The sequence below is a fragment of the Anser anser genome, assembly GCF_964211835.1.
Source record: "Anser anser genome assembly, chromosome: 11".
NCBI lineage: Eukaryota > Metazoa > Chordata > Aves > Anseriformes > Anatidae > Anser > Anser anser.
The window spans coordinates 16,474,041-16,500,733 of NC_139732.1; the positions used below are offsets into that span (position 1 = coordinate 16,474,041).

The 26,693-nt window shown below is 35.9% G+C and overlaps 1 protein-coding gene across 12 annotated transcripts in view; it reads left to right on the top strand.

Moving 5' to 3' along the window:
* Positions 1-26,693, top strand: part of CDH8 (cadherin 8) — a 360,695-nt gene that overhangs the window by 247,679 nt on the left and 86,323 nt on the right. For 11 of the 12 annotated variants that reach the window (XM_083794664.1, XM_083794666.1, XM_083794667.1 and 8 more), the window contains one exon: positions 17,103-17,397. In XM_083794664.1, coding sequence (XP_083650790.1) covers positions 17,103-17,397 — 295 coding nt within the window. Of the gene's footprint in view, positions 1-5,651; positions 9,758-17,102; positions 17,398-26,693 lie in introns of those variants that run through there. The other variant, XM_083794670.1, reaches the window with a different exon arrangement.

Sequence of the window (26,693 nt, forward strand, 5' to 3'; positions counted from 1 at the left end):
TGTTTTGAAAACATTATTTCCTTGTCCCTGGAAAAAAATAAGCAGCTGGATCTGCTGTTGTACATTTGGATTTTCAGCCTGTGCTGTTCAGAGCAGAGGAGAAAAAACAAATCTGGGGAAGTGCTGGTAGTGCTGTACAGATCAGTCAGATGGCACCCGTGGTGACCCTGTCTGAGGGACTGTTCATCTGGCCTGCCTCCTGTTATCTCTTCCTTTGGTGCAGATAGTTTGCACAACCTAGTCAGCAAGAACTTGACGAAAATTTTAGTTGGGTGTTAGACAAAACGGCAGGATATTCTTTTATGTGCAGTACCTTGAATAATGTAAAGAACATTAGGGGAAAAAAAAAAAAGGAAAAAAAGGGGGGAAAAAGAACAATGATAGTTTGGTTTGACTGAACATCAGAGGCTTTGACACTGTGGGATGACCCTGTCACTTTGCTGGCTCTGAAGAGGCAGTCGTGCTAGCGGCAGGAGCTCCCTCTGTCCGTCTGTCTCAGAGGCAGATTTTGGCGGTGCCTTGTGTCTGCATGCTCTGGTGAAACGGGGCTACAAGGGTCTGTGGTTAATGGGGGAAAATGGTTGTTTTTACGTGTGAGACTTCTCTGTTGATTGTGGATTTCTAAGTAACTGAGAGGGAATTCTGACACTGGGAATCAGAGGAAACTAATTTAGGAGAATGTGGCCTGTGGATGTTTTTCATCTTCTGATATAGTTTGGTCGCTTTCATTGCAAACTACAAAAAGAAATGGAAATAATTTAAAGGTCTTTCTAAATCCAACACAAGTTAAGGAATACTCTGAGCAGGTATTATAAATGTGGATTTCACTCTGGTCTTAATTCATCCTGCTGCGATTATTTCATCAAATTTTACAGGCAGCCAAGTTATAGATGTGACGTCCTGTATCACAGAAGCACAATACTTAATTTTTGTGGTTAAGATATACTACTAAGCAGAGGTATCTTGATCTCTATAATTCTAAAACACAGTCTGAGATCTGCTTTTAGAGATATTAGAATGTACAAGATGAATAATTACAAAAGTCACTTAGCTTCCGTTAATTTGAAGTCTTTAAAGCATTCAATAAAATGGGTGTTTGCTGTCCACCTCTGAGTGGAATGTCAATTCTTGTTTATAACATTATAAAGTTGAAAAGAAAGTCCAATAATTGTCTCCAGCAGGCTCATTTGCATTATTTCTTCATAGTAATTATGTTAACAATAGGGATTCTATACCTAAGAGCAAAATATATGGTGATCTGTATGCTGAAATATAATCACAGTAAATATGTTTTAATTGTGCTTGTGATGCTATTGAAGTAAAGGCATGACAGAGAGCCATCCTAATGTCTACAGAATGAGTCATAGCAGAAGGCACTAAAACAGTCAAATAAAGCCGATACTAATAAGGAAAATGATTAAATTATGGTAAACAAAAGGAATTAAATTGCTTTATTTTTGTTGGAAGTAAAGATTTAATTGGAAGATTTGTGTAGGCAGCAGGAATGGTTTTGCTTTTAAAGCAAATAAGAATTTAATTCTCCTAGAATTTCAGTGCTTCTTCCAAGTTGGGAAACAGATTCTCATTTCACGCTTGATTTTTTAAAGTCGAGGAGAAATGTTAATTTTATGTTGATACGAATTTTTGAAATATCAAAAAATGTTTTGGATTAAACATAGAATGTTTGCTATATCCAAATGAAACCCTTAATATGGTATTTCATGGAATGAATTCTAAGGCTAACATTTAGTTTACATTTTGAGCATATTAAAATATTAAGTAATTTTAAAAAAAGGAAATTAATGCATATGCAGGTATAAAAACTGTTGAATACAGAATAACATTGAAGCATTTTGTCAGCAAATGTTCAGGAAAAAAAAATAACATTGAAGTGTTCTTTTCCTAACCCTGTATTTCTAAATGAACTTTTCAGTAATCCGCAAGTACAGTGGCTGAGTGTCACTGAGTCTTTAATCTTGTCCAAAAGGCAATTTTAAGGGTAGCATTGGAATTTGGGTTCTGGCTTCTTAGTGATCTTGAGCAGCTGTCCTTATGACCTTCAGATACTCAGTTTGTTCTGAATATTGGACCTTTTTATTTCTGTGACTGTGTTTCTCCACCAGCAAAATGGAAAAAAACAAACAAACAAAAAAAAAAAAGCTTTTTGCTTTGCAAGGGCGTGTGCTGCTAATTTAATTACTGTGGTAATAAACTCAGATTGTGGAGTAATGTACATGTTCACCATGTATTAATACTTAGATGACAGTAACATTACCTCGATTGTAGAAAGACAAATAAAGGATTAACTTTGTTTTGTGGAAAGCTCCAAGTGAATTGCTGGTATTCAGGATGTGTGATCACTCCCAGCATTGCTCCCTGGGGCTGACTGACGTGGCCAGTTTGATGACGACTCTTTGCTTCAGCTATCAATATAAAGTGTCATTTCTAGAAGACAATCAGACCAGAAGAGAGTTTTAGCTGCAGGGAGTGAGAAGAAACGAGCTTGGCAGTAAGATTCCTGGAAGAATAAATAAGGTTTGTAAGTATTCTTAGTGGAGACATACACTTGCTCTTGGAAGCAATGAGATCCAAATCAGATGTTACTTACAGAAAACAAAACAAACACGCAAAAAACCTTCAGAGACTTTTTATTGACCTCATATTCTGGATCCATTCATTAGCTCTCATCTGCAGCCAAAGAAACTATTGATATCTATGTTATCTTTGTAAATAGCTTGTAGTCCACCTTTCAGGAATGTATTCTCATTTTCTCATTCAGATTTCTTGGAAGAGCTTCTTTCTCCATCAAGCAACTCTCCCATCCTTTTGATGGTGAGGGACTGCTTTTCCACACACGCTTAAAAATTCACTTATTGTCAAATCTCATCTTTCTGCTTTTTTTCTTCAACCCCTCTTTTATTTGTAGGCAAGAACAGGAAAAGGAAAGAAAAAGTATCTAGCAAATGTGAAACTCCCCAGGCAACCCTTAAAATGAATATTATGATAAGCATAAATAGATGGCTGGGGAGTTTATCCTCATTGCTGTGGGTATTTTGTAGGTATTGCTGTGGTTTGCTTGTCCTCTATAATTAAAAAAACAAACAACAACAACAACAAAAAACCACCCACCCATCTTGTAATCAACAAATTGGCATCTGGAAGTTCAGCTTCATTTTCTAAGGTAAAATTCAAATTGCCGAACAGTCACGTCACTTTCTTCTACATGTTTTCAGGAGCCTTATGATAGGTATTTACATCCTTTTGTTTCTTCTCTGCTTTCACATTCGTCCAGTTCAGTTATTTCTCTCTCTCTCTCTCTTTTTTTTTTTTCTTTTCTCTCCATCCTCCAAACTGATTTGGCTGTTACATTTCACTACCTCCCACCCCTTTGGAAAAGTATCTCAGTTGATAGCAGAAAACTGAAATATGAGGATTATTTTTTTTTCTTGTGACAATATAGCATGTTTTAGATGGAGTCTTCTTAAAGCCTTTTAAATTTTCTCTGTTATCTACCACCCAATCTGCATAACTTCATTCCTTTGTATTGGTAAAGGGCAGCCATCAGACTTTTAACTATTTAGCTCTTATATTGAAGTTCAACTTCTCCACTATTTTCCATTGTCTTATAAATATACATTCTCTGCAGGTGTAAATAAGTTTGAATTAATGTCTTATTCTATAATGTTAGAATTGGACTGACCATGCTAGCAAACAGCATACAAGGATTTAAAGTAACAGGTTAAGTGTAAGAAATCCATGGTATTCACAGATACAAAACTGGAACTAAATCTGTAAATGCTGCTATCTAGCAATAGTTACGAATATTCCAGTCTCCATGAATGTGACTCACCTCTAAAGAACTGCTCATGATCTACTTGAAACAATTGACAAACATAAGAATTTTTCAGCCATTCTGGATTCTTTCACAGATTTGGAACTGTTTGTTAAACCTGCATATCAATAATACATGAAATAAAGCAGGGTTCATAGCTCAGCTACTCTTATGAATTTCTATTCTATTACAGGAAGTGTGAGTGTTGCATTTCAGTGAAACTGCTGTGTTTGCTCCTTGTCAGGCTGAGATTGCTTGTGCAGGTGAGGATAGGGTTATATTCACGCTAATTATTTTTCCTTGAAAATAATGTTTGAACCTGTTCTACCACTATGTCATACTTTCCCGTAGCAAATAATGGAAAAGAAAAGGAAACTGGAGAACCTATGGGTTTTCCCTGTTTAGCCTTCTTGCTAACATGATGCTGTATAATCAGAGGCAGTTATATACCACATTGGAGAAGATTATGGCTTCCAGCATTCTCCTGTTGTGGGCTTCTGTCTTTTTCAGAGAAAAGCTGCCTGTTAGTGAAGCTGGCACAGCTGAGACAGGGAGCTATGGTACAGCTGCTAAGTGTATACAAACTCAGAAACCAGTTGTGGTCAGTAATGAGACATTTAATATGGCTTCACAGTTTCAGTGTGTGTGTGTATGTGGGGGGGGGGGGGAATGTTTGGTTTAATCATGCTGTGATTGCAATTTTGATTCTCCATGATCCTGCTTTGTGTCAAAAAGAGCAACATTTTATAAGCTAAGACACATTTTTATTACTTGTATAAGTTTCAGTGTCAAAATACCCATAACAGAACTGAGCAACAGTGCATTTATACTGCTAATATTTTGCTGAAGAACATCGTACAGGAGATTATTTTTTCACTTAAGTTTGCCATCAATGTCCATTTACATACCCAATGATCCCATCTCCATGGGCAAACAAAATATTCTATTTCCTATATCCTAAGTAAATGTGAAAAGGCAGCTTTACTGACTCAATAAATAATCTCAAATATTTTACTTTACTTCAGGGTCTTGCTATTTTGAACACTTTATTATATCACAGTCAGATAATTGTTAATCTCATTATTTATCTAGTTTATATTAAAGTCAGTTACACCTGATGTATTAGTTATCAGAAATGTGTTCAAAAATAGACTTGTTGGCTAGTGGTAAACTCTGATTTTAATTGGACTATAAATTATAGAGTCATAATATGAATGAAAAACTAGATAACAGAAATAGCAAGCTATAAGAATCTCACCAGCTGAAAATACAGCGCACGTTATTTACAGTACGTCAGACAAATTTTTGGTGAGTTTTGAACTGGAATTTGTTAACTGGGAAACTGAGAATACCAGGCAGTGATTCGCTGAAATTCTCATAGGACATCACCACCAAGCAGGAAACAAGGCTTTGTGTCTGCGGTGCTCAAATAGCAAGCTGAGAAATGCACCTCAAGCAGAGCTTCCCAGGTGTGTAACTTTTGGGCCAGTCACCAGAAAGACCAGACCTAAGCTGGTTTCTGTTCCCTTCCCTAGAAAGTTTCAAAATTTATACTTCCCACTGTTATTTTTGGGATGGGCAGTGCAAATGTTTAGATAATGGAGAAGAAGCATGGGGAAGCCATGTAGAGGAGAGTGGAACTGATTCAGATCTTGGGAAGCTAATCAAATGCCAGAGGATGAGTGTGGCAGTTACTGGAAGCTGGAGGAAGGTGAGGTCGAACTCTGATTACATTCCCGTATTTCTGCAGCTGGATTCTCTTCCAGCACAATTGCGGTTCACAGAATCACAGAATCGTCTAGGTTGGAAGAGACCTCCAAGATCATCTAGTCCAACAACATCATCTAGATCCAACAAGATCATCTAGTTGACCAACAACAGCTTCATAAGTTTAAAATCCAGTTGTACAAATCTGAAATTATTCAGATAAGATTATTAAATCAAATTGTTAATAGTAAATCAGCTTCTAAGTTCTTTGTCTCTGAGTTCCCAGTATATAGAACAAGGATAATCATATTTATCTCAGTCACATAATAAATGTGATTTTTTTAATCAACGTCTGTAGTGTGTTCTGACACCATTGATGAGGACCACAGAAAAAGCACAGGGACATTAACAATTCTGTTTTGGAACAAGGCTTAACTATTAGATAGTAAACTCATAGGGCCATGCTTTGAACAATGAAGGGAAAAAAGTATTGAATAGCTGCTCAGAAAATGAGCACTCTGTTCTGCATGCAGAGAGAGTTAGGGGTCCTGTGGGGAGCAATCATATGCAATCGTATAGTTCGAGGTTGTATCTCATAATGCCTGCATATAAAGTGAACAAATCAGGATCTTAAAGACACTTAAAGACAGCCTTAATTTTGGCATCTCCCAACATTTGTTGCAAAACTCTCTCTCTATATATAAATATATATATATTTATATTTTTTGGAGGGGGGTCTTTCATGCAGTATCTTTAATAATAACTCCATATATGTTTCAAATGTAGAGTTTTGACTGGATAAAGAGACTCCTAATGAGTTCTTGAGTCTTAGATCACCTCCTGAAAACCATTTAGATGCATAATAATAATAATAATAATAATAAATCATTTTAGGACTAGAAATTTGTTCAGAATTCAGCCTCATTTTTCCATGAGTTTGAGCCATACTGAATCTGTAGGTAGCAATTGCAGAAATTAGCCCATGTCTCAGAAGCTCGTTTCTAAAACAGTGTGTTCTGGGTCCATTCTTTCTTGTCTCTTTTTTCAGAAAAATGAAAGCTATTGGTATTTCAGCATAAGCATAGGATGGTGAAGTAGTCTCAGTGAAGGTTGCAGCATACAATGTAACAGAGCCATGGTGTCAACAAGGACCTCTATGTGCTATTGTAATACATGTAATTAATAATCATTATTTATAGATGAGTACTGACTCTGCAGTTGTCAGCTGCCCAGCTAACCAGCTGTCATTTAGGTTATTCTCTCAGATAAGTTCCTTCAGATAAATAGTGAGAGATGTACATAAGACAGTAGGGTTTTGTGCAGTTCTTGTATGTGGATTATCATTTGGATAATTTGTAAACTTCAGTTCTCAATGTAGTATCTCTTTCTCAGCTTTTTGGAGTTTTCTGTTTGTTTGTTTTGTGCTTCTTTACAATAAGTACCTGAACTCTTTCTCTTAAAGAAACCTCAGCAAACACCTTGGAGATCTTCATGGATTTCCTTTAGGCAGCTGGTTCTCTCCTTTGCTGTTCCCTTTACAGCCACTACATTCTCTAGGGGGCCACCAGTAACAACCAGCTCTCTGAAGGTGGGAGAATCCATGTATCATTTGAAAAGAGGTTCTGAGAAATCTGTGATGTGTTCCTTTGCCTCTTAACTTCAGTCGATTGGGTATTGTGCATCTTCTCCACCATTTACCCCAAAAGACATTAGCACAGGATAGCTGATCACTTGTCCTTTCCAACAGGAATGCCCTGTTAGAGGGCTGCAAAGGACAGCTGAATGGGGAGACAACTATATGAGTTTGGGGCTACTCTGTCCTCATGGAGCAATATGAGCACTACCAGGCTTGTGTGGGTAGAGAAATCCAACAGCGATTCAACTATCATTAAATTGGTACAGATGTCTCCCGCAGTCTCCCAACAGTAGTCTTCACTGGGAGCTCAAACGATTTGGATAAAGGTCTAGACTAATTCACTGCTAAGTCTGTATGGATTCTGGCGGTTTTGAGATTGACGTATGTTACACACTTACAGCTTTGTGATATTGGTTTGTGTACGATTCATCTCTATTCATGCTGAGTAGGCGTTCCTTTTTTTTGATGATACATGGACGTTGGCCCCAAATTTTGGATGTTTTGAATTACAGGCAGGTTAGATGTTTACAGCAAATGACACAAATAATCTAAACGCTGCCACACTTATAAACCTAGCCCTGCTATTTTTGACTCATTGGAAACAGGTCAGGTCATCTGTTGTGCCAAAAAAAAAGTGGTAATTGTCACTTAGACTTAAGTCTCCGTATGTACTGAGAAGGGGACTGCAGGACTCGATACAAGTTGCTAGCGGATGAGAGGTAATACAATACTAAATAGTAAAGCCTGCCAGAATGGGCACAGTTGTTTATTTCTGCATATTTAATATTGTATATGTGGAAAGGTTTGCATTCTCCTCTCCTCCTTCAATTCTTCCAGAAAAGCATTAACAAAGGCAGAAGCAATAATCTATCTCTATTGGTTTACAAAATATTTCAGTTTTAGTGGTGCTGCAAATTGATTTCATAATGAGACACGTAACCTTTGCAAGTCACTTTGTAAGGTATTCACATGAATTCATGACTTGTTGGAAATGCAAGAGGAATTACATTAGGTAACTTTGGAAACTACACAAGTGATATGACAAATAATTTCTTGTGAAACTGCATGAAATCGCAGTAACTATTTGCAAACAGATTCTTCTGAATAGCATACAATTCTGCATGAGTTAAACATCTAGTGAACATCTAACTGCGAGAGAAAGTGAAAAAATAAATTATCCTCGTGTTATATCTATTAATTGTTATAAATGATGTTCTGATATGGGTATGTAACTAGAATCTCTGAAGAGCTGTCATTTTGTTTGGCAACTCCTAAGGAATTTGCTTTGTTGCATTCCATACCTGTGTTTATTTTCACATTCCAAATAACCTGAATTTTTTTCAGTGAGAAAAAGATTAGACTGTACCCATGTGCGCAGTTCACGGATTAGTGTAAGTGCACTGATAAATAAGTTACATTATCATGTGTAAGCAGGTAATTTATAAGAATCAATATGTAAGTACTCAGAATTTAATTTTTCAGTTCTCCTCATTTCGCTCAGTTACCTTCTCAACAGTTTTCAATTTTAGCTCCAAGCTGGCTGCATAGCTGATGTTTATATTTCTGCACTGTAGATGTTTGACAGCCAATTGCTAGAAAAGAGCTTTCTATTTGCACTGCCAGCTTTACACATCATGTGGTTTTAGACAGAGTACTTACTCCCTTATGTTCAGACACTGGAGTATGCTAAGCACTCATCTTAAGTTTGAAAAATAACCTTCAAAATGGTATTATAATGCTTTCCAGTTTGTTTTATAATGTTATTAAGTAACAGAATGTATTCTGCATGGATTTGAAATTCTTGCATTAAAAAGGAAAACAGGTTAAACATACTATCATTGGGATCCTGCTAATCATTGAGTGCAAAGCATGTTCAGAAGCCAGTATGGTCAAAGCAGCTGAAAGCAGAGCCTTGAAGGATTGTAAAATCATGACAAGTTAAATATGCTCAAATAAATAGAAATTTCCATTCACCTTTGACCAACTGTCCTATTGTAGTTTTTCTGCCTTTGATGATCTAGGATATAGCTTGTCTAGTTTGACAGATTTTGTAAGCAGGCTTCAAATTACTGCTGAGGGTATGTAGTGATTAACTTTTTTATTCCTCTTCTGCAATCCTAAGAGTATGTATTATAAGATATTGCTCTGACATTCACTTGAGAAAATCATTTGAAAAACACAAAGAGGTCTTAGTGCTCAAGTGCAATGTACTCTGTCTGAGAATGAAGCCTAGCAAGTTATAATAAGCTTTTAAAGAGGAAAGGAAAAATACAGCTCAAACAACATGGAAGAAAAGATTAGAACAGTCTGAATAAGATGATGATGATTAAAGGAACAAAAGAGAAGGATTTGATGTATAGGAACTGCCCAGCTTCTGCTGTCTCCTTGAATGGGAAACTCCCACAGAATTTTTTTTTTTTTTTTTTTTTTTTTACAGCCTTCCCCATCTTTTGTCTATATTGAGGAAGGAGGACCAGGACAGGCTCTGCTGGCAATAGGAATTAACAACCAAAATGGAAGTACTTCAGAAGAAGACTTCAGTCTTCTGAAGTAATGTTTGGAAACCTGACACAGTCTTACAGGTAGCAGAAATGCCAGCAGGACTAGTAGAAACTACAGTCCAGGACTGCCAAGAGGGGGGAGGGAGTAGATGGCTTTACTGCTATTTCATTGAGGTGGGGAAAGAGTGACAAGCGTAGGAGGCACTGTTAATTATAATGCCTGAAGCACTGGAATTGTTAATAAAAGTGCTTGACCCCAAACAGTAGGAGATGACAGAGAGAGACTATTTTTCCCCATAAAGATACAGAAGAGAGAATATGTTTTTCATGACTAAAGCTGCGTGCGATTTTTGAGGCTTGCTATACCCAGCTTTCAGATCTCCTGCGGTGAGCCACAGTGCTCTATAGATGAAATAACAGAGAAGCAAATGAGATAGGAAAGGATTCCTATTTGGCAGTGTGACACAATATCATTGTATGTTTCCAAGTATCAGAAACAGTTGGGTTAAAAAATCAAGACCTTTTTTACAGGAGGGGTGTCTGCTGGAACTCAAGAAAGGAACAGCAGCCTGGGTTCAGAAATAGTTGCGTGAACTCCAGGCTAGGCAGAAAGCCAACTACAAAAAGATGCCAACCATCTGAGGCCACTTGTCACAGGACACTTGGGCGTTAAATTGCTGCAGAAAGAAGCGACGAAAGTCCAAGCTGTAGTGGGACGTGGGTCATATGTGTTGGCTATGTTCTCAGGACAGAAGGGGAGACAAATGGTATCCCCACATGGAAAGGGCCAAGGCCAGAACTAGGAAAACAGAAAGCCGTAGTTATCATCTGTCTTAACATAAGGATTCAGAAGAAACAAGGTATATAATAGATACACAAAAATCAATCTGAGCCCAGGCTTTGGAATGAAGATAGCAAAGGGTGGAAACGAATTACCTTTGTTGCCAGCCACTGAAGACAAACATGTGATTGTGGATTTGGGGAAGGCTGTATCTGAGGGCACAGCAACTCTTAGGGAGTTTCCCTGGCAGGATTCTTCTGTGAAACAGCACTGGCGCTACATGGCTATTTTAATTAAAAAGGAATACTGTGGTTAACTGGAGATATATCTGTAGAGGTGTTTAGGGATGGCTTGGGCAATCCTCTGGTCTTGATATATTTTCCTGATATGGATCTTTGTGAGACTGAAGGTGAATTTCTCTCTTCCTCTGATCCTCCCGTCTGTAAACACAAGAGTAACTATCTTTTTCCTCCCAAGATGTTGAGTGAAAATATATGTTTGAAATGATGAATTCAGCCCAGTGAGGAAGGTGATATGTGATGGATGTACAGAAAGGATCAGTGGTGCTCTAACCAGTAAGGACTTGGCTCAAGATACAGTCAGATTCCTCAGCTCTTTTCTTGGATCTGTTGGTCATAGTGAATTGGAACAAACACATTCTTAGATCCCAGTCTTGTCTCCATTTTTTAAACAACAATTCAACAATAGTGTATTATAAGATGATACTGAAAGGTAAGCAATGAAAAGCAGTTTGTGCACACAGTATGAATATAAACAGAGACAAAATTAGCAAATCAAATAGAATAAAAAAGCAGTAGCAAAGAATAAACTGAAACATAAAAGAAGCCATCTGGAATCAAAGATACTCAAATGACATGGTAGGAAACTGAGGCAGACAAAAGCAGAGATTACACTCTTAAATGAAAGTGTTAGGGATATTATTGCTTTAATTCTCTTTGAATATGGTTATGAAACTGCAGCCGAGAAGTGTGAGCACTAATGTCTTTTGACAGTTACTCCAGAGGCTTCAAGTTACATGATTCTCATATCTTAAATGAAACCTTTATCATCCATGGACATGTCTGTCTCCTTTCTGAGAGTGTTCCAAGTACTGACATTATGTCAGGTACGTCAAGTCTGTGCCCCGGTTTGTCATTACTCGGAATAATAATGCAGAATATTTGGTTTTCCCCTTCCCCATTGTGCAGCTATAACTCCCATTACTAAAGATGGCATCAACCTATCCATGGAGAAAATGAAAGATTCTATTAAATTGACATTACATTCAATTTATTAATTCTGCATTGTGTGCAAATGAATTGAAGCTATCTGTACTAGTTTAATTATGAATGATTTTTTAAAACTCTGGGTCATCAATGAACGTGCTCATTGTCTGGTATGTGTCAGAGCTTGTCAACAACACAGGAAGACTTTCTGTAACACCTAATGATGCTCACGTTTTTAGAAAAAAGGCTGAACAGTGGCATAAAGAAAGAAACACATAGTGAGTAAGGTGCATTACAGTTTTTGAAAACATTGTTGTATATAAATTAATGTAAAACCCACTAAAATCTTTCCATACTCTTATAGAATGAGCTAGAGCTTATTAGAACCCAGTAGATTTGGAAAAGAGTCATAAAAGTTACAAAAAAAAAAAAAAAAAGTGTCTCTAGTTAAACAGGATCTGCCTCATAAACGAGTAATTTTGTAGCAAGGCCTAGGTAAAATAATAATAAAATAGAAGCACATGAGGCATTAGGATAGCGTTTGTGTGTTGCATGCATATCTGTGTAACATCAGGTGAAAATCAGCAGTTCACTCATTAATCTCTTTAAAAAGTTTGCAGAGTTAGGAACAAGTAAAATGATGCAAATTCTAAAATGAAGTTTAAAAGGCAGATTATACCTTTTCCCTTGAAACAAGAAAGGGGTAATTCCCTTGTAATTATATGAAGATACATTAATTACTTTCTAACAAACTCAAATAAGAACTTGACTACATAACGGTGCCTTCTCTTTTCTTCATTAAAAATGTCCAGGAGCATTTTTGTAAAATGTAGATTTCCCCATTCTTGTGAATTATTGATATGTTCATGCTTTTTCACTAATACAGGGAAATTGGGGTTACAAATCTTCCCTTTGATAGTGCATTTCATTATGGGCTAGTCTGTATCAAGTCATACAACACACCTGGAGAGGACTCTAAATGCCTGATCCTACTACAAAGGCCAGTCACCCACCTTCTGCTAACTCTGGATGTGGACCAGACCCAAGTGCATTATGTACTTTCTTGATGGTGAACACATGGCTTGAACTCAAAAGTCATTGCGCTGAGTGAACTGTTGTTTTGGCCACCGTTGGTTTGCCAGATAGCTGACTGAGAGCAGGTGAGACAGTTTCCGTCTGTGGAAGAGACTCATAAATCTCTCTGTGTGCCCTGAACTGCAAGAGAACTTCATGAACCCAGCTTGCAGCTTCTGTGTTTTTGGTCCGTGCTTGGTCTGTGCTTGACTTGAGTATTTGTTAGAAAATGTGGTTGAAAATACAGCAAACAAGTATCTATAGAAGAAAATTTAATATAAATAACATGCTCAGGGTGTTTTTGTTTTGCTGCAGAGTAGTCTAGAGAATACAGAGGCTCTTTGACTAAGTTTCATCTCTGCAGTTCTTTTGCATTGATTGTAATTATGCAAGTTTTTAATGTATGTACATTGGAGACTATAAATATGTTATATATTTGAGTAGTGTGTTGGCAATACTTTTAGGTATGCATTCATTATTGGTGAAAATAATGTTAGTTTTGTGTTAGCATGCTGAGTGTGCTGTTACCATTAATACTGGCTTCACTGATTATTATCTATATTATAACACAGAATAGCAAAGGAATTGATGATGATTAGAAATGGTGGTGTCCGTAGGGTTCATTCTGAGTGAAGTTCATTTTTTAGGAGGGGGCCTGTGCTGAGGCTACATTAGTTGGGTATTAATACAGAGCATCTGCGTAACCATTAAAACTAGGAGAGGATCCAAAACATCTCCTGTTGCCATAAATCCATGCATGACTTGGGTGATGGGGTCGCATCTGCTACTTTAAGGGAGAGATATGTTTGATATTATAGTCCACAGGCAGGGTAGACATGGAGGAAGAAGCTTCCACTTCCTTTGAAGTCTAATGAACTGAATCTCACATAAAGGAAGTGAATTTGACTCACTGTGAAGATGATGAAGTTGTCCAGTAACATGGTTTTCTGTTTATTTTGGGATGCTATCAGGTAGTGGAATATAGGGGCTGGCTATAGCTGTCTCATTTCTTAAATAGAAATTCTTGTTAATTTGTCAATTTTGCTCTGAACAACAGGAAGTCAATTTTCAAGCACAGGCACAACAAATAAAGCTAGAGGTGTGGAAAAGCAGTTTCACATTTACCACATTTATGAGTCTTTTTCAACAGAAACTGATATTCATTTATCATATTCATTATGTCTCTCTATCATTCACCTTAACCCCATATAATTATGTGTTTAATGATCTTTAACCTTCACATGAACGCAGCTTGCTGAAGCTTGACGATGACTGTAAATTATCATTCATATCTGGTAGAAGATTGGAACTGTTACTTGGAAAAATACACTTTGCTTTCATTTTTAGCTTAGAATTTCACTTCAGTTTTGTGATTTGACTTCAGATGAAGATCATAGTGTTTTAATCCTAAATCCAAATAATGAAATGATTTTGAAAATGTGATTGTTCCATAGGTCATTTATTACAATATTTTGATATTAAGGTATAAGAACTTCAAAACCTAGAAAAGATACTTTAACCTATCAGCCTGGTTACTCACCATAATAAGTACATATTATTTCAGTAAATGCTACATGTATGGCTTGTTTGTTTTTGTTTTAAAGAACTAAAAATGTTATCATTTTCACCACCATTAATCTTTGGGTGAAAAACTGTTTTCCCACTGATTTTTCCACAGGCTTTGGACATCCTGGTTTAGTGGGAAGCATCCCTGCCCATGGCAGGGAATTGGAATTAGACGATGTTTAAAATCACTTCCAACCTATACCATTTTATGATTCTATGATCAGAGTCAGTTTCAACTTTAACATTATAAAAAACTTCTAGCGCTTCCACTTTAATGTTTAGCTCTTCATTTTGTAGTGTTTCAAATAGTGATATGTATTTCTTTTGATACAAAGGACTTTAACTTACTCAGAGAAGAAATTAATACTAATTATATATATTTTTTCATTTTAACTGTCAGTATCTTACTAGCACTGCAAAGGCTTTATAACTTTACATTAATTTATCCCAGAACTGGTTTATGAACCATAACCTCTGTTGGATAATATGGGTAAAACTTGCACCAGAGACTATACTGACAGCCTCTCTGATTTACTAGCAAATAGTAAATTTGAGAACTTCAAATATTGGTGTGGAATATCTGTTCTATCCAGCCAGTGCCACCTTAGAAATGCAGAGTACAGTTTTTCACTGTAACACTTTGTGAACTTGGGTGAACTGGAGATGTTTCTAAGTGTCAGGACACACGGAACTCAGTACAGCAACGTAGAGATATGATACCACTGTAATTCAGCTAAGAACATTCTGCCAAAACCCTCATATGTGATGTTAATAACATATGGATTTTATCCAGGGATCAAACAGATGCTTAAAACATAAACAATCTGTTTAAAACGCAAACACGTTCTGGATTGATCTTGACAAGTTCTGGAACCCTGGAAATAAGTGTTTATGTTGCTGACACCTAGATCAAGTATAATCCTGTTCATAAGGGCAATAATGATTGTTCTCACGTAAAAAGTGATAGCAACTACAATAAGAAAAAGAAAAAAGTTTTTGCAAAGAGTACTCAGCTATCACTTAACATCTGTGTTTATTTGGTACAAAGAGTAAACTTCATTGAGTCATTCATATTCACAGACAAACTGCTTTTAAAAAGTTGTTGAAATGATGGTGTGGTAATAGATGATGTGGTAATAACGTATTGTCCGGCAAAACACAAACGAAGTTACACCTTCAGGATGGGAATTTTGCTATTGTTGCAGACCAGGCAAAACACTGACGGCCCAGGATTTTGTATGTATATATGAGATCAACTGGAAAATCAGACCTGGCTGCCATTGTCTGCTGTGCTCATTGCAACAATTAAAGATTCCCTTTGGTAAGGTGCTATTAAAGAGCTTTCTAAGCTCTTGTTCCTGAACAGCTAATTTGCAGATGTGACTGTAAGTGACCAATTATCTGCTGAAGAACCTGCAGAGCCTACTTATGGTATGACGTAAAATCTACTTGTGGCTTGGCTGTAGCCAAGTGTACAAGCCCTTTTTCCACACCTATTTTAATATCTCCATGCAAGCTCTTATATCAAATGACAGTGCTGCTAGGCCATGGTAACCAGTGCTATCAATCGAAGAGTAAAATGCATAACCAGCAACAATTTCTGTTGAGCTGTCTGCACAAAAATAAGCAAACAGGAACAAGTCGAGTAGTAGTTGTAAGTCATATTGCAACCATCCTAAGCAGGTTGTACGTATTTGCTTTAGACTACCTTTTGTGAGGTAAAGGGAAATAATAATAAATGCAAGGTACATTTTTAATGATGCATTCACTTGTTCTTATTGTTCATATTCAGTGTGTTAGATTTAACAGTAAATAGCATGTAAAGCATTATTATTGTATACTTGAATTATTACCCTATTTTTTTTTTCTGTTGACATGAATACATTTGGTCCAACAGTTGGCACACTTGCAAATTAAAAATTATTGGAGATAATCTGATATTTAGGACTTGGCTTTGAGCCTACAAAAAATCGATGGAAGTCTTTTATTTGTCTCTAGTGTTCTTCACTTCAGGCTTTTAATTAACAACAACAAAAAAAAATCAAAGTAAAGAATACCTGGTTTTCCTATACTGTTTCAGGTTATTATAATTCTGTCTTGCTTTTTGAAAAGCCAAGTACAAGGTGTTTTTGTTTTTTGTTTTTGTTTCGATGGAGGCATTGAGGAAAATAGGAAGATGTGCATAAGAGTTTTTCTTATATTTCTGCTTAAAAGCAGAAATTGCTTTATTGCTTCAAAGGTATTTCAGGGGAAATCTTAGAAACATTTAAGTTCAGCTAACAGTTGAGTTATGACATAGTTCTAAAATTCTGGCGCTGCTGTCCATTAAAACATTTACGTAGATGCCGGTGTTCAGCCATTTTCAGTCACCTGAAAATATGCTGAAAGCAATACTTAAAAATAAACATCTAGATTAAAATATGTGTTATTGTTAATCCTTCATTCACCCTTTAATCTAATAAGTTAAGGACATTTTGTGCTTGTTCATTTTGGCTGATAATAGTTCTGAAGACATTTTAGAACAGGGATTTAAAATATATATATAACAGCTGCTTTTTAAATAGAAAGTCTAATTATGCCTATGATTACATTCACTTTTGATTAGTATGCATACAAATCCCTACTCTCCTTGTATGTTCAAGCTGAGATATAAATCACTGGAGCTAAGATTAAAGTACAAAAGAATAGCTTGAGAAAATGTATAGTTAGACCAATGTGTGCTTGGAGGGGGGGGAGGGCATGTAATTTCTATCTCTAAAATACTTATTTTTCCTTTTAGTTACATACCGACTTGGATCCTGGAAGCAGTAAAATCAAGTATATCCTGTCAGGAGATGGAGCTGGAACAATCTTTGTGATCAATGACAAGACTGGAGACATTCATGCAATGAAAAGACTTGACCGTGAGGAAAAAGCTGAGTACACTCTAACAGCTCAAGCAGTCGACAGGGACACAAACAAACCTCTGGAGCCTCCTTCAGAATTCATTATAAAGGTTCAGGACATCAATGACAATGCCCCAGAGTTTGTTGATGGTCCATATCATGCCACAGTTCCAGAGATGTCTGTCGTAGGTACGTATGTCTAAACATCAACAAATTTTGATTACTTACAATGTAAAGTATGCCACTATACTGTTGAGCTGTTGATGAACAATAAGATATTTATTATGTTGTTAGCATTAATTTGCATATTTTCAAACCTCTTCTTGGCCAATGCTTTCATCTGTAGCACAATAGTAGAATCCCTTAGTAGTAAGAAAATGACTAACAGATGTATTAATGTGTCTTTCTTTGTCCAACAGCACTTTAATGGGCTAAATTTATATTCCCCTTATGACGCTGTAGTTAGAATATTGTTATTGAGGAGGATTTATCAAGATTTGTTCCAACATGACACTTTAATCCTATTGATATTTTGTTGATGTTTAATTATCTGTTTGTGTATTTTCATACACAGATGTAGCACTTGCAGTATGTTGATACATACTTATTTGTTTTCCTCTAAGTGCAACTGTAATCAGCCAAAAACATTGAAATTAAAGATGCTGTGTCTGGGAATTGATGGTTAGACTCTAGAGTGGACTTAACCAATTAACCGTATGATTTGCGGGGAATGTGGAAGGGGAAAATAGAGACAGCTATGGAAAAAGATGATGAAAAGCAAAATTAAGTCTGTGAAGGGGGGAGTAGGAAATAATCTTCTTAATACATTTTACTTATATTTATTCATGTTGTCGGATTAGTGTGAATCTATTTCCTGATGGATTAATATATTAGTTTCTTTTTTTTTCTTTTTTTTTTTTTTTTGCATAGTTAGTCCCTTGTTCTGTATTTGCAAATGGATAAATATGTACTTACAGAAGTACATTTTTATTTACTCAGGTTCTCAATCCCTGCTGATACACACATATCCAGTGCAGATTATCTTTAGCTGTCACAAAAGTAAAAGAGAAGTAAACCCATCAACTAAAAGAGCCAATTTGGGGGGAATATAAAAATTTACTATGAGTAAAGACATCAAAGTCTGGCCATGAAATGCAGAGTAAATTCTAATGTTTTTTAGTATTAGGTTGAGGATAATGTGCTTTTCAGCAATTTGGCTCTCTCTTTGAAAGCAAGTTAGTTGAAGGACTGCCAAGATACTTTGGAAAATAAAACAGCACCCTAGCAAATTTTTTGAATACACCATTCTGCCTTACTGTAGTTAAAAAGAGGAGCCAGAATCACCCTCTTCCTCATGTTCAGTACAATGACTTGTACCAGGTCATTTTCAAATGTAAGCATAGTGTGCTGACTCAACTGTGATAGTGGAGGTTTCATTTTTTAATCTAGACTTCTCCAAATTTTCATATCTTGGTTGCATTGAATTGCTTGTGCTGAAACTGATATGTGAATATTCAAGCTTGCATGTGAGTTCATTTACCAAAACACAGTATTCATTTCTGAAGTTACTTTTAATTATACAGCCACACAAACATGACACGGACCTGCTTTCAGAAGATATTTTTGCCAAGCTCTAGGCAAGCAAATGGCTTAATTAAATAAATAAATAAATAAATAAATAAATAAAAGAAAAAAGAGAAAAAAAGAAAAAAGAAGAAAAAAAGGGGGGTGTAGGAGAAGGAGTGAGGGAAATTGAAAGGAATTTGTTTGGTACTCTAGGAAAAAGAACAACAAAACACTTGCAAAGAAAGATGATTTCTGATCATAAATTATATCTGTATATATGAGTAATATTTTATAATTCTTAGCAAAGGCATGACCCTTATCTGAGGAACATTCATTGTGAAGAGGGTGAGAAAAAAAAACACATTGACAGGAAACTGGTCAGAAGATCAGATCAATAAAAATGTAGTGAATTGGTTGACACGAGATTTAAAAGATGATGCAGTGAAAGTAAGAGATTAAAAGGTAAATCATTAACACAAGAGAGGAAAAGGGAAACAATCCGGAAAAGTTTTAGGGTGAAAGGAAAGAGAAAGACCTCTGAGATCATCTCTGACATATTTCTACCTCTGTTTCTGTTTTTAAAATAAATGGATTTTGAAGTTTTCCTGGCAACGTAGGAATAAGTACAAGTGTGGAAGTATAGTTTCAGAGGTAGTTCGGTAAAGAACCGTGTTTTTCTTCATTCCACCATTATGGGGGAAACAGCTGAGATAAATCCTGTCTTTAAATCCTCCAGAAATCATTTCCCTTCACTATTCCCTAAGCTGCCATCTATGCCCAGGCATTGGTCATTTCTTCTACCATCTTCTACAACCAAGTTTTCTTGGTTCTAATGTTTCCCATCTCTTACGACCTTCCCTTATCACTGAAACTATGCACATTTTGCATATTTATGCTTGACCATCCCTGATCCTTGCACGTTCTTTATATGTTATTCCTTGGGGAGTATGTTTTTAAGCTACTTCATTGGATACAAACAAATACAAAAATAAATACTCCTGCTCTTTCCTAGAAAAACAAACCAAATTTGGAACTGTCACATCAAAATTCAGAGAATGTGTGCCATTGCGTTGCTGGGATCATGAATAACTGTAAAATCTGTGCAGTCAAGCCCTACTCTTAATTGCTGATGGAAGCAAATTCAACACTGGAAAGCTGACAATGAGAAGGTTACCCCTTTACCAATTTTGTTGTTACTCTTTTCTTTTGCCTTCTTCCTTTAACCCACAGGTAGAAACATCAAGAGCTGTACTAAATGATGCTCTGAAAATTATTTCAATGTTAAGTTTTGCTAGTCCTCTTAAAAATACTTCAGTATTACTTAAAAAACAAACAAACAAACAAAACTCGTCTCCTTTTGGAGTTCAAGGAATTTTGTTTCTTTTTCCACAATAAAAGTATTTCACTTCCATTATCCACTTACTTAATTCCCCTTAAAGAGATCTCCACCCACTGCTAATTTCAGCCTTGACATTTCTACAACACAGTCATTACTAGGCAGTGTTCTTATTCAGGATAAAACAAAGTTTTACTAAACCTCTTCTTTCCTCAGAATGCCACACCAGTTCTGACTGCTCTGAAACTGAAGAGGAGCTCATATGCTATATATGTAGTACTTATGTAATGAGGATGCAGTATAAGGCATTTTATTTTTGGACCTCTGTAGCAAGAAATGCATAAAATACAGATGAACAAATTAATGTTTCATTGTTCTGTAATGTAATATTGAAGTTCTAACACAATACACTTTTTCTAATGGGTGCATTCTTCATGATATAGCAGTTATTGGTCTTATTTTCTTGCTAGAAGAGATGAATGTGTCAGTGGTATTTTTGTGTGAATATCTAGAATATGAACGTGAACTACGGGGATGTAAAAACTGTATACAAACATATACAAATCTTCTGCATGTGATATGTGTTTATGCCTACATATAAGATTATCACACTCATATGGCCATAATCCAGCCTGCTTCATTTCTATGTTATCTATCAGTGATATCTAGAAAATCTTGCTTCCCTACTAAGACAAAAATGGATTAGCATGGCTTTACTCCCACTACTTGGTGCAAAGACGATTAGCATTACACTGTGATATCTCCGGTAGGAATGATGCTCACTTTTCAGCTGTCTTCACAGAACACACACCCACACATGTACTGTGTGGTGTGTATCGTCACTGTATTCAGAGTTATTTTGAAATAATTTATTTTTCTCTTTGAGGAGCTAGAGGAACACATTCCAGAAAATGTTTTGAGAACTAAATTGAATTTTCCGTTATTTCATCCTTGTGTTCCCTTCTTCTTCTTTTTTTTTTTTTTTTTCTTTAAGTAATTCCTGTTTAATATAGCATTGTAAACCTGTCTCCCAACTTCAAAATGATGAATTTGCTTGTGAAAAGCTAATGGTGTATTTGGGGAATATGTTCGTTGCTGAAACTGAACACTAATCTTTTAATTCTATGTTAATTTGCTTAAGGAATTAAAGATCAAAAAACAAAATTTATGGAATCACTTCATTGCAACAGTACTTCATTTCAAAAACAGGAAATAATTCAATTTGTCCATAAATCTTGTATAATCACTTACAGATGTAAAGGGACACACTGGGAATGAAACCCAGTTAAAAACCTTTTAGAAACAGATTCAGCTAAACCTCTAGGAGGAAGAACCCCATAATATTTGCATATTATGCAAATAAATGAGCAATCTTAAAAGATAAGATTCATGAGGGTAGGTGGAACTGGTCCTGTAGCCTATTTAAAGAAAAAAAATAAAACAAACAAAACCATACACACAACAACAACAACAACAAACTACCACATTATGTTTTGTTTCTGTGATGGTTTCTTGGCTATACACAGATTGATGAATTCCCTGAAAACATGCTGCAGAGGTGATAGTGGGAGCGAGAGTGGATATTGTCTTCTGAACAGTATAGTTTCAGGATTTATTTTTATTTTTATTTTTCCTCAGGAATTAAGAGTGAAATGAGGAAAATAGAAAAGAGGAATGAGGAGTGAAATTTCTTGATTTTCTTCTTAGTGAAGACAAGGGTGTTTAGACAGCTGGCGTCATGTTGAAGGATGGGAAGACAGAAGTAGAGTGACAAATGTGTTAGTGAAATAAGAAAGGGCACAGATGGAAAAAGAACAAAAGCCATAAGCAAAGAGAATTATCTCATAGTTTGCCTGAATTAAGGTAAACAGGCAAACTTTAATAATCTCCAAATACTAAGAATTTCCCTGTCAGTCAGAAAAAAAGAAGTCATAACACGAGTGGCATTACGTGCCATTGCTCTAGAAATGCTTTTACCTTTAACACCTGAAAATTTTAACTAAGTGAAAAAGCTAAGAACAATATTTCTGTCCTTAAATGCTTTCATGAAAAGTATTTACTTAGCAAGAATGTCTTTATTAAAGAGTTTAGGTTTTCAGTTGAGTCAGAATATCAATTTCCAATTTTGAAACAAGCACTTCTACTTAGCAATGTTTTCCTTTGAACCAAAGCCTACCCTTGATTACACCACTGTAAATAAGAAATCATTCAATCATTTGTTGTTTTTTTCAACAGCAGAACAGTTATTTCATTTAGTTGTACAGTACAAGCACACTGTACACAGCATAGTTTTTCTTTCCCATTCTCCCAAAGATATTATTTCTTTTATAAAATGCTTGCAAAGAGCACAAAATCTGCTGAATATGAAATCTACATGCAATGTCTGATATGAATAGTGATAAAACAACTTGATAAATCAGGAAGTTGTGATAAAAACCTGACCTGAAACATTATCAAGATCCACCACGCTCTTACTGTTTTTTTTTTTTCTCTATGTATTCATTGATTTTTAAGGCACTGAGCATGACTGTTAAATCAATGATAGTTTGTCACAAAATTGTAGAGTAAAAGGACTGTATTACTGGGGTCAACTACAAATTAGCCCAAAGGGTAAATGCAAAGGGAGTGCAAAAGCTAAGGAAAAAAGCAGCAGATGTTGTAAAATATGTACAACAATGTAACAGCTGTTGGAAAATGTATATCCTGGTGTCGTCTTGTTCCTCTACTTGTTCATCTTGTGCATAATCAACTTCACGGACTGTGTTCCTGAAGAGCATTTTACATTAGGATCTCTTTAGGGAGTGTTGCATGTGTTTAAAACCTGTACATTCTGCGTGACTGAGATGATTGCAAAAGCGAGGTTGTAAGTAACCTTAGGTAATTGGTTAGCATATATTCAATATCAAGACAGTCTTCTCCCTAATATGACTTGTTATTGGGACTTGTAAAAACATATTTCCAAGTATTTGCTTTTTTTTTTTTTCTTTTTGTACTCTCCATTTCTCATGAGGTCTGATCAAAAATGTCATAACCTTTTTATTGTTTTAAAATGACCTTTATGAGCTTGAGGACTGTGGATGGAGTTATGATGTTTGTCTTTAGGGATTTGTAATATTACCCTTTAGTTTTACCAACCTATATATTGTCCTGAATATACCAAGTTATTTCACTGACTTCATACAAAATTGCTAAAATTAATGCGATTGTTCAAAATACCTAGTACTGATGGCAGCAAGTACTTGAATGTTCAAGTTCGGAAGACAGTCAAGTTCTTAGAAATAAACCCTAAATTACCAGCGCAAAGTATGGAGCTATAAATGTTTAATGGCTTTTGACAAAACTTGCCTTTTTCTTTCCATTAACTCATCAGGAAAAGCCATTTGAATCAGAATCAAAGTCACAGCTCCTTTTGGAGTTGCCTGCAGAGGAACACATCTTCTGATGGTGCTCTGGTTTCACAGGATGAGGAAAGACAGACAGACATAGCTGTATGTTTATCCTGTGATGCCAGAGCAGAGAGAATTTTGGTATTCTTTGGTACATGCTTCTCTAGTCCTCTGTAATCTACAAGAATCTGTCCTACAATCATTTTTTCAGATGATTCTTGTCTTCATGTAGTCAGTTTATTCCTGGTATTCTGCATCTGAAATTCTATCTTGTGGTTGCTTTCATTTGTACATATTGAGCGGATGGTCATACTTCTGTGATTTTTGTGAAAATAAATCTTTGACTTAGGTTTCTGATATTTTCTCTTTTGGTTAAAACTTGAAATCCACTCTTCACAAGGATTTTTCCTGAATTTTCCAAATTCTGAATCTTGAAGAAAAATTTTTAAAACAATGATAGGGTTTTTATATTGTTGTTTTTGAACGCATGCCATTTCATTTTTCCAGAGAGCTGTTCTTGTGACATGAGCCCATTTGCTGGCCGGTGGATAATGCCTAAGCAGAAAAGAGATAGATGAGAGGTAGTAGACCAGTAAAGATTTCTGCCAGACTGGGGCTCTGTGAAATGCCACAGAACTATGGACTGTTCTCTATTTTTTTGCTTGTGGGAAATGTAGCAAGTTCTAACCATAAGGTAGAAAGTTCTAGGTTTGAAAATTATATTCTGTGTAGCAGTATTCTCGAAGAAATTTTTATTAGTATAAATTATATCATTCTGATAACACAAAAGATTTAGCTTTACAACGCTGGATACCAATACTCCTCAAGCGCTATAAATTCAGGTGGTCTGAGTTAAACTTTTCTTTGATGGACACTCTTGACATTTGGGAAAATGGGATTCAGATCCAATTCAGAGTCCATTTTTTTCTGTCACCCCTCCCCTGAATTGGTACCTCTGTCTTTGTTTAGTTGCTGAATCTGCAGCACATAATGTTTCTTCATGAATACAGATAAGCAATTGCCTGTGGAGCTGATGTCAATACGGCTTTCTCATGAATCAGCCACTACAGTACTGCTGGGCAGCTGATTCAACTGTACCCTTTCCCTGGGGCCCAAATGGTCTCTGCTGCCATATGCTTGCTCCACAGCAGCCTCAGGGGCCAATATTTCAGAGTCTGCTTTTGCAACCTGGATTATCGTTGCTGGCATTATAGGCTTCACCCTACCAAACAAAGCAAGCAGATCATCAAAGCTGCAAGATTATACCAGCCGTTTGCTCTTTTCACAACAGAAAGTTAGAAATGAAAGAATATCTGCTGTAAACAGCCAGGGCCACTTTATTATTTATTTATTTATATTTTTATATATTACACCTGAGCATAACCTGAAACTTCCATTGAAATCAACAAGCCTTTCAGTACTTTTTTCCGCTTGAAAATATAGTGTACAATGATCATCCAATCTTACTGGCTTTGCCTAGGGACCTCACAGAATGAATGCTGAGGAAATAGTCAATTGATTAGAGACAAGCAGACTTTCCAAAAGTCCTGAACAAAAGAACAGCTGTTTCCCAAATCTCTCACAAATATCAATTAATATTCCATAGTGAAGGTGGTATCTAAAGGGAGAATAAAAAGTAACATGAAAAGAAACCATAACTCTTTAAGTTGAATGTAAAATATATTTTACCCTTCTACTGTTGTCTGTGATGTTAGAGACTATATTGTAATCCTAACAAACAGCCACCCAGGGGAATTTATAAAGGAATACCTGCAGGCTCTTTAATGGCACCATTTTATAAGTTGTAGCAAGAACAAACTGCCAGCCTTAAAACTGAAAAAACAGTGCCCTTTCTTATTAGATTCATGTGAGCTAAATCCAAGCAGTAAGTAATATCAGGCAAGGATAATTGCTAAAAGATTATCTATATCACTAGATCTAAATATGTATTTCCTATGTAAAACATTTTTTCCTAAAGATCATGTGGAAAAGACAACATCATAGTTCCTAACACAATTAGTTTATGCACAAAAAATTGTAAAATATGCAGCTTATTAGATTTCACAGTCATGCTTCCTACAGTCCTCATTATACAGCTGTAAAATGCTGAAGGTTGCCAGCTTGCTCCATTGTCTGTAGGCTGTACAAAAAACATTTTTCTCCTATGCATAGCAATCACCTTTCATACTTCTACACTTATACATTTGCATACAATATATTTTTCCCATTTGCCTTGTGTGATAAAAGTCCTTAAAATGGCACATGAGCAATCCAAAGACAGAGTTGTCTTACATGTTGTATGGTATTCAGTTGTTCAGAGGTTTTGACTTACACACATGCTGCACATTAATATTTTTAAAACATTTCATTAACTTTTCTAAACCATCTACTCTAAAAATTGTATTAAGATAGATGTAACATTTAGAAGAAACAAACAACTCGGATTTCTCTCCTGATTATGGAGCTAATCCTGACTTTGTTTTCCCCATATGCATGAAAAGATAAATTTTTTCCTGGTGGAAACAGTTTCTTGCATTTCCCTGTGTGGTATTTCTTACTTTGTTGTAGTGGTTATTTCCTGCTGTTGACCAAGCTGCTCCTGTTTGATTCTTTCAGTTCCCTTCTTTAAGCCAGATTGGTGAGGTGTTAAAACTTATGTTTTAGTCTCTCTCTTCTTTTGGGCAGTATCTGCCATTTTCTATAGGTCTGTAATGTACCGAGTTCTCAAATCTCTCTTTTTTTGTGAGTTACATACTAGTGCTTATATATTATTAAAAAAAAAAAAAAAAAAAAAAGTAAATCAAATAATACTTTGTTACTTGAATATTTTAGATTAGTTTTTAATTTATTATGAAATATATCAAATGCAGTTTATTTCAGAAAGTGCATACGTCTATATAAGTATATAAGTGCACATAGGTTTGTATATAGGGAAAACAATGGAAATGAAAAATCCTGCAAGATTTGCACTTGCATGTTGGTGTGAGAGCTTACTTGATTGAAGTTCCTGGAAGGTTGGTATGACCTATTTTGAGTACGTATGTATAAGAGAGTAGTCATACAACTCAAATGTAGGCATTTACTTTAGCTGGCTAATGTAATTTGGATTTCTTTCTGGTCAACCAAGAAAGAAAGAGCAGTTCTTTCTTCCTCTGTTGGACAGATACCTCGTTGCTCTAGGTTTCTGCTCTAATTTA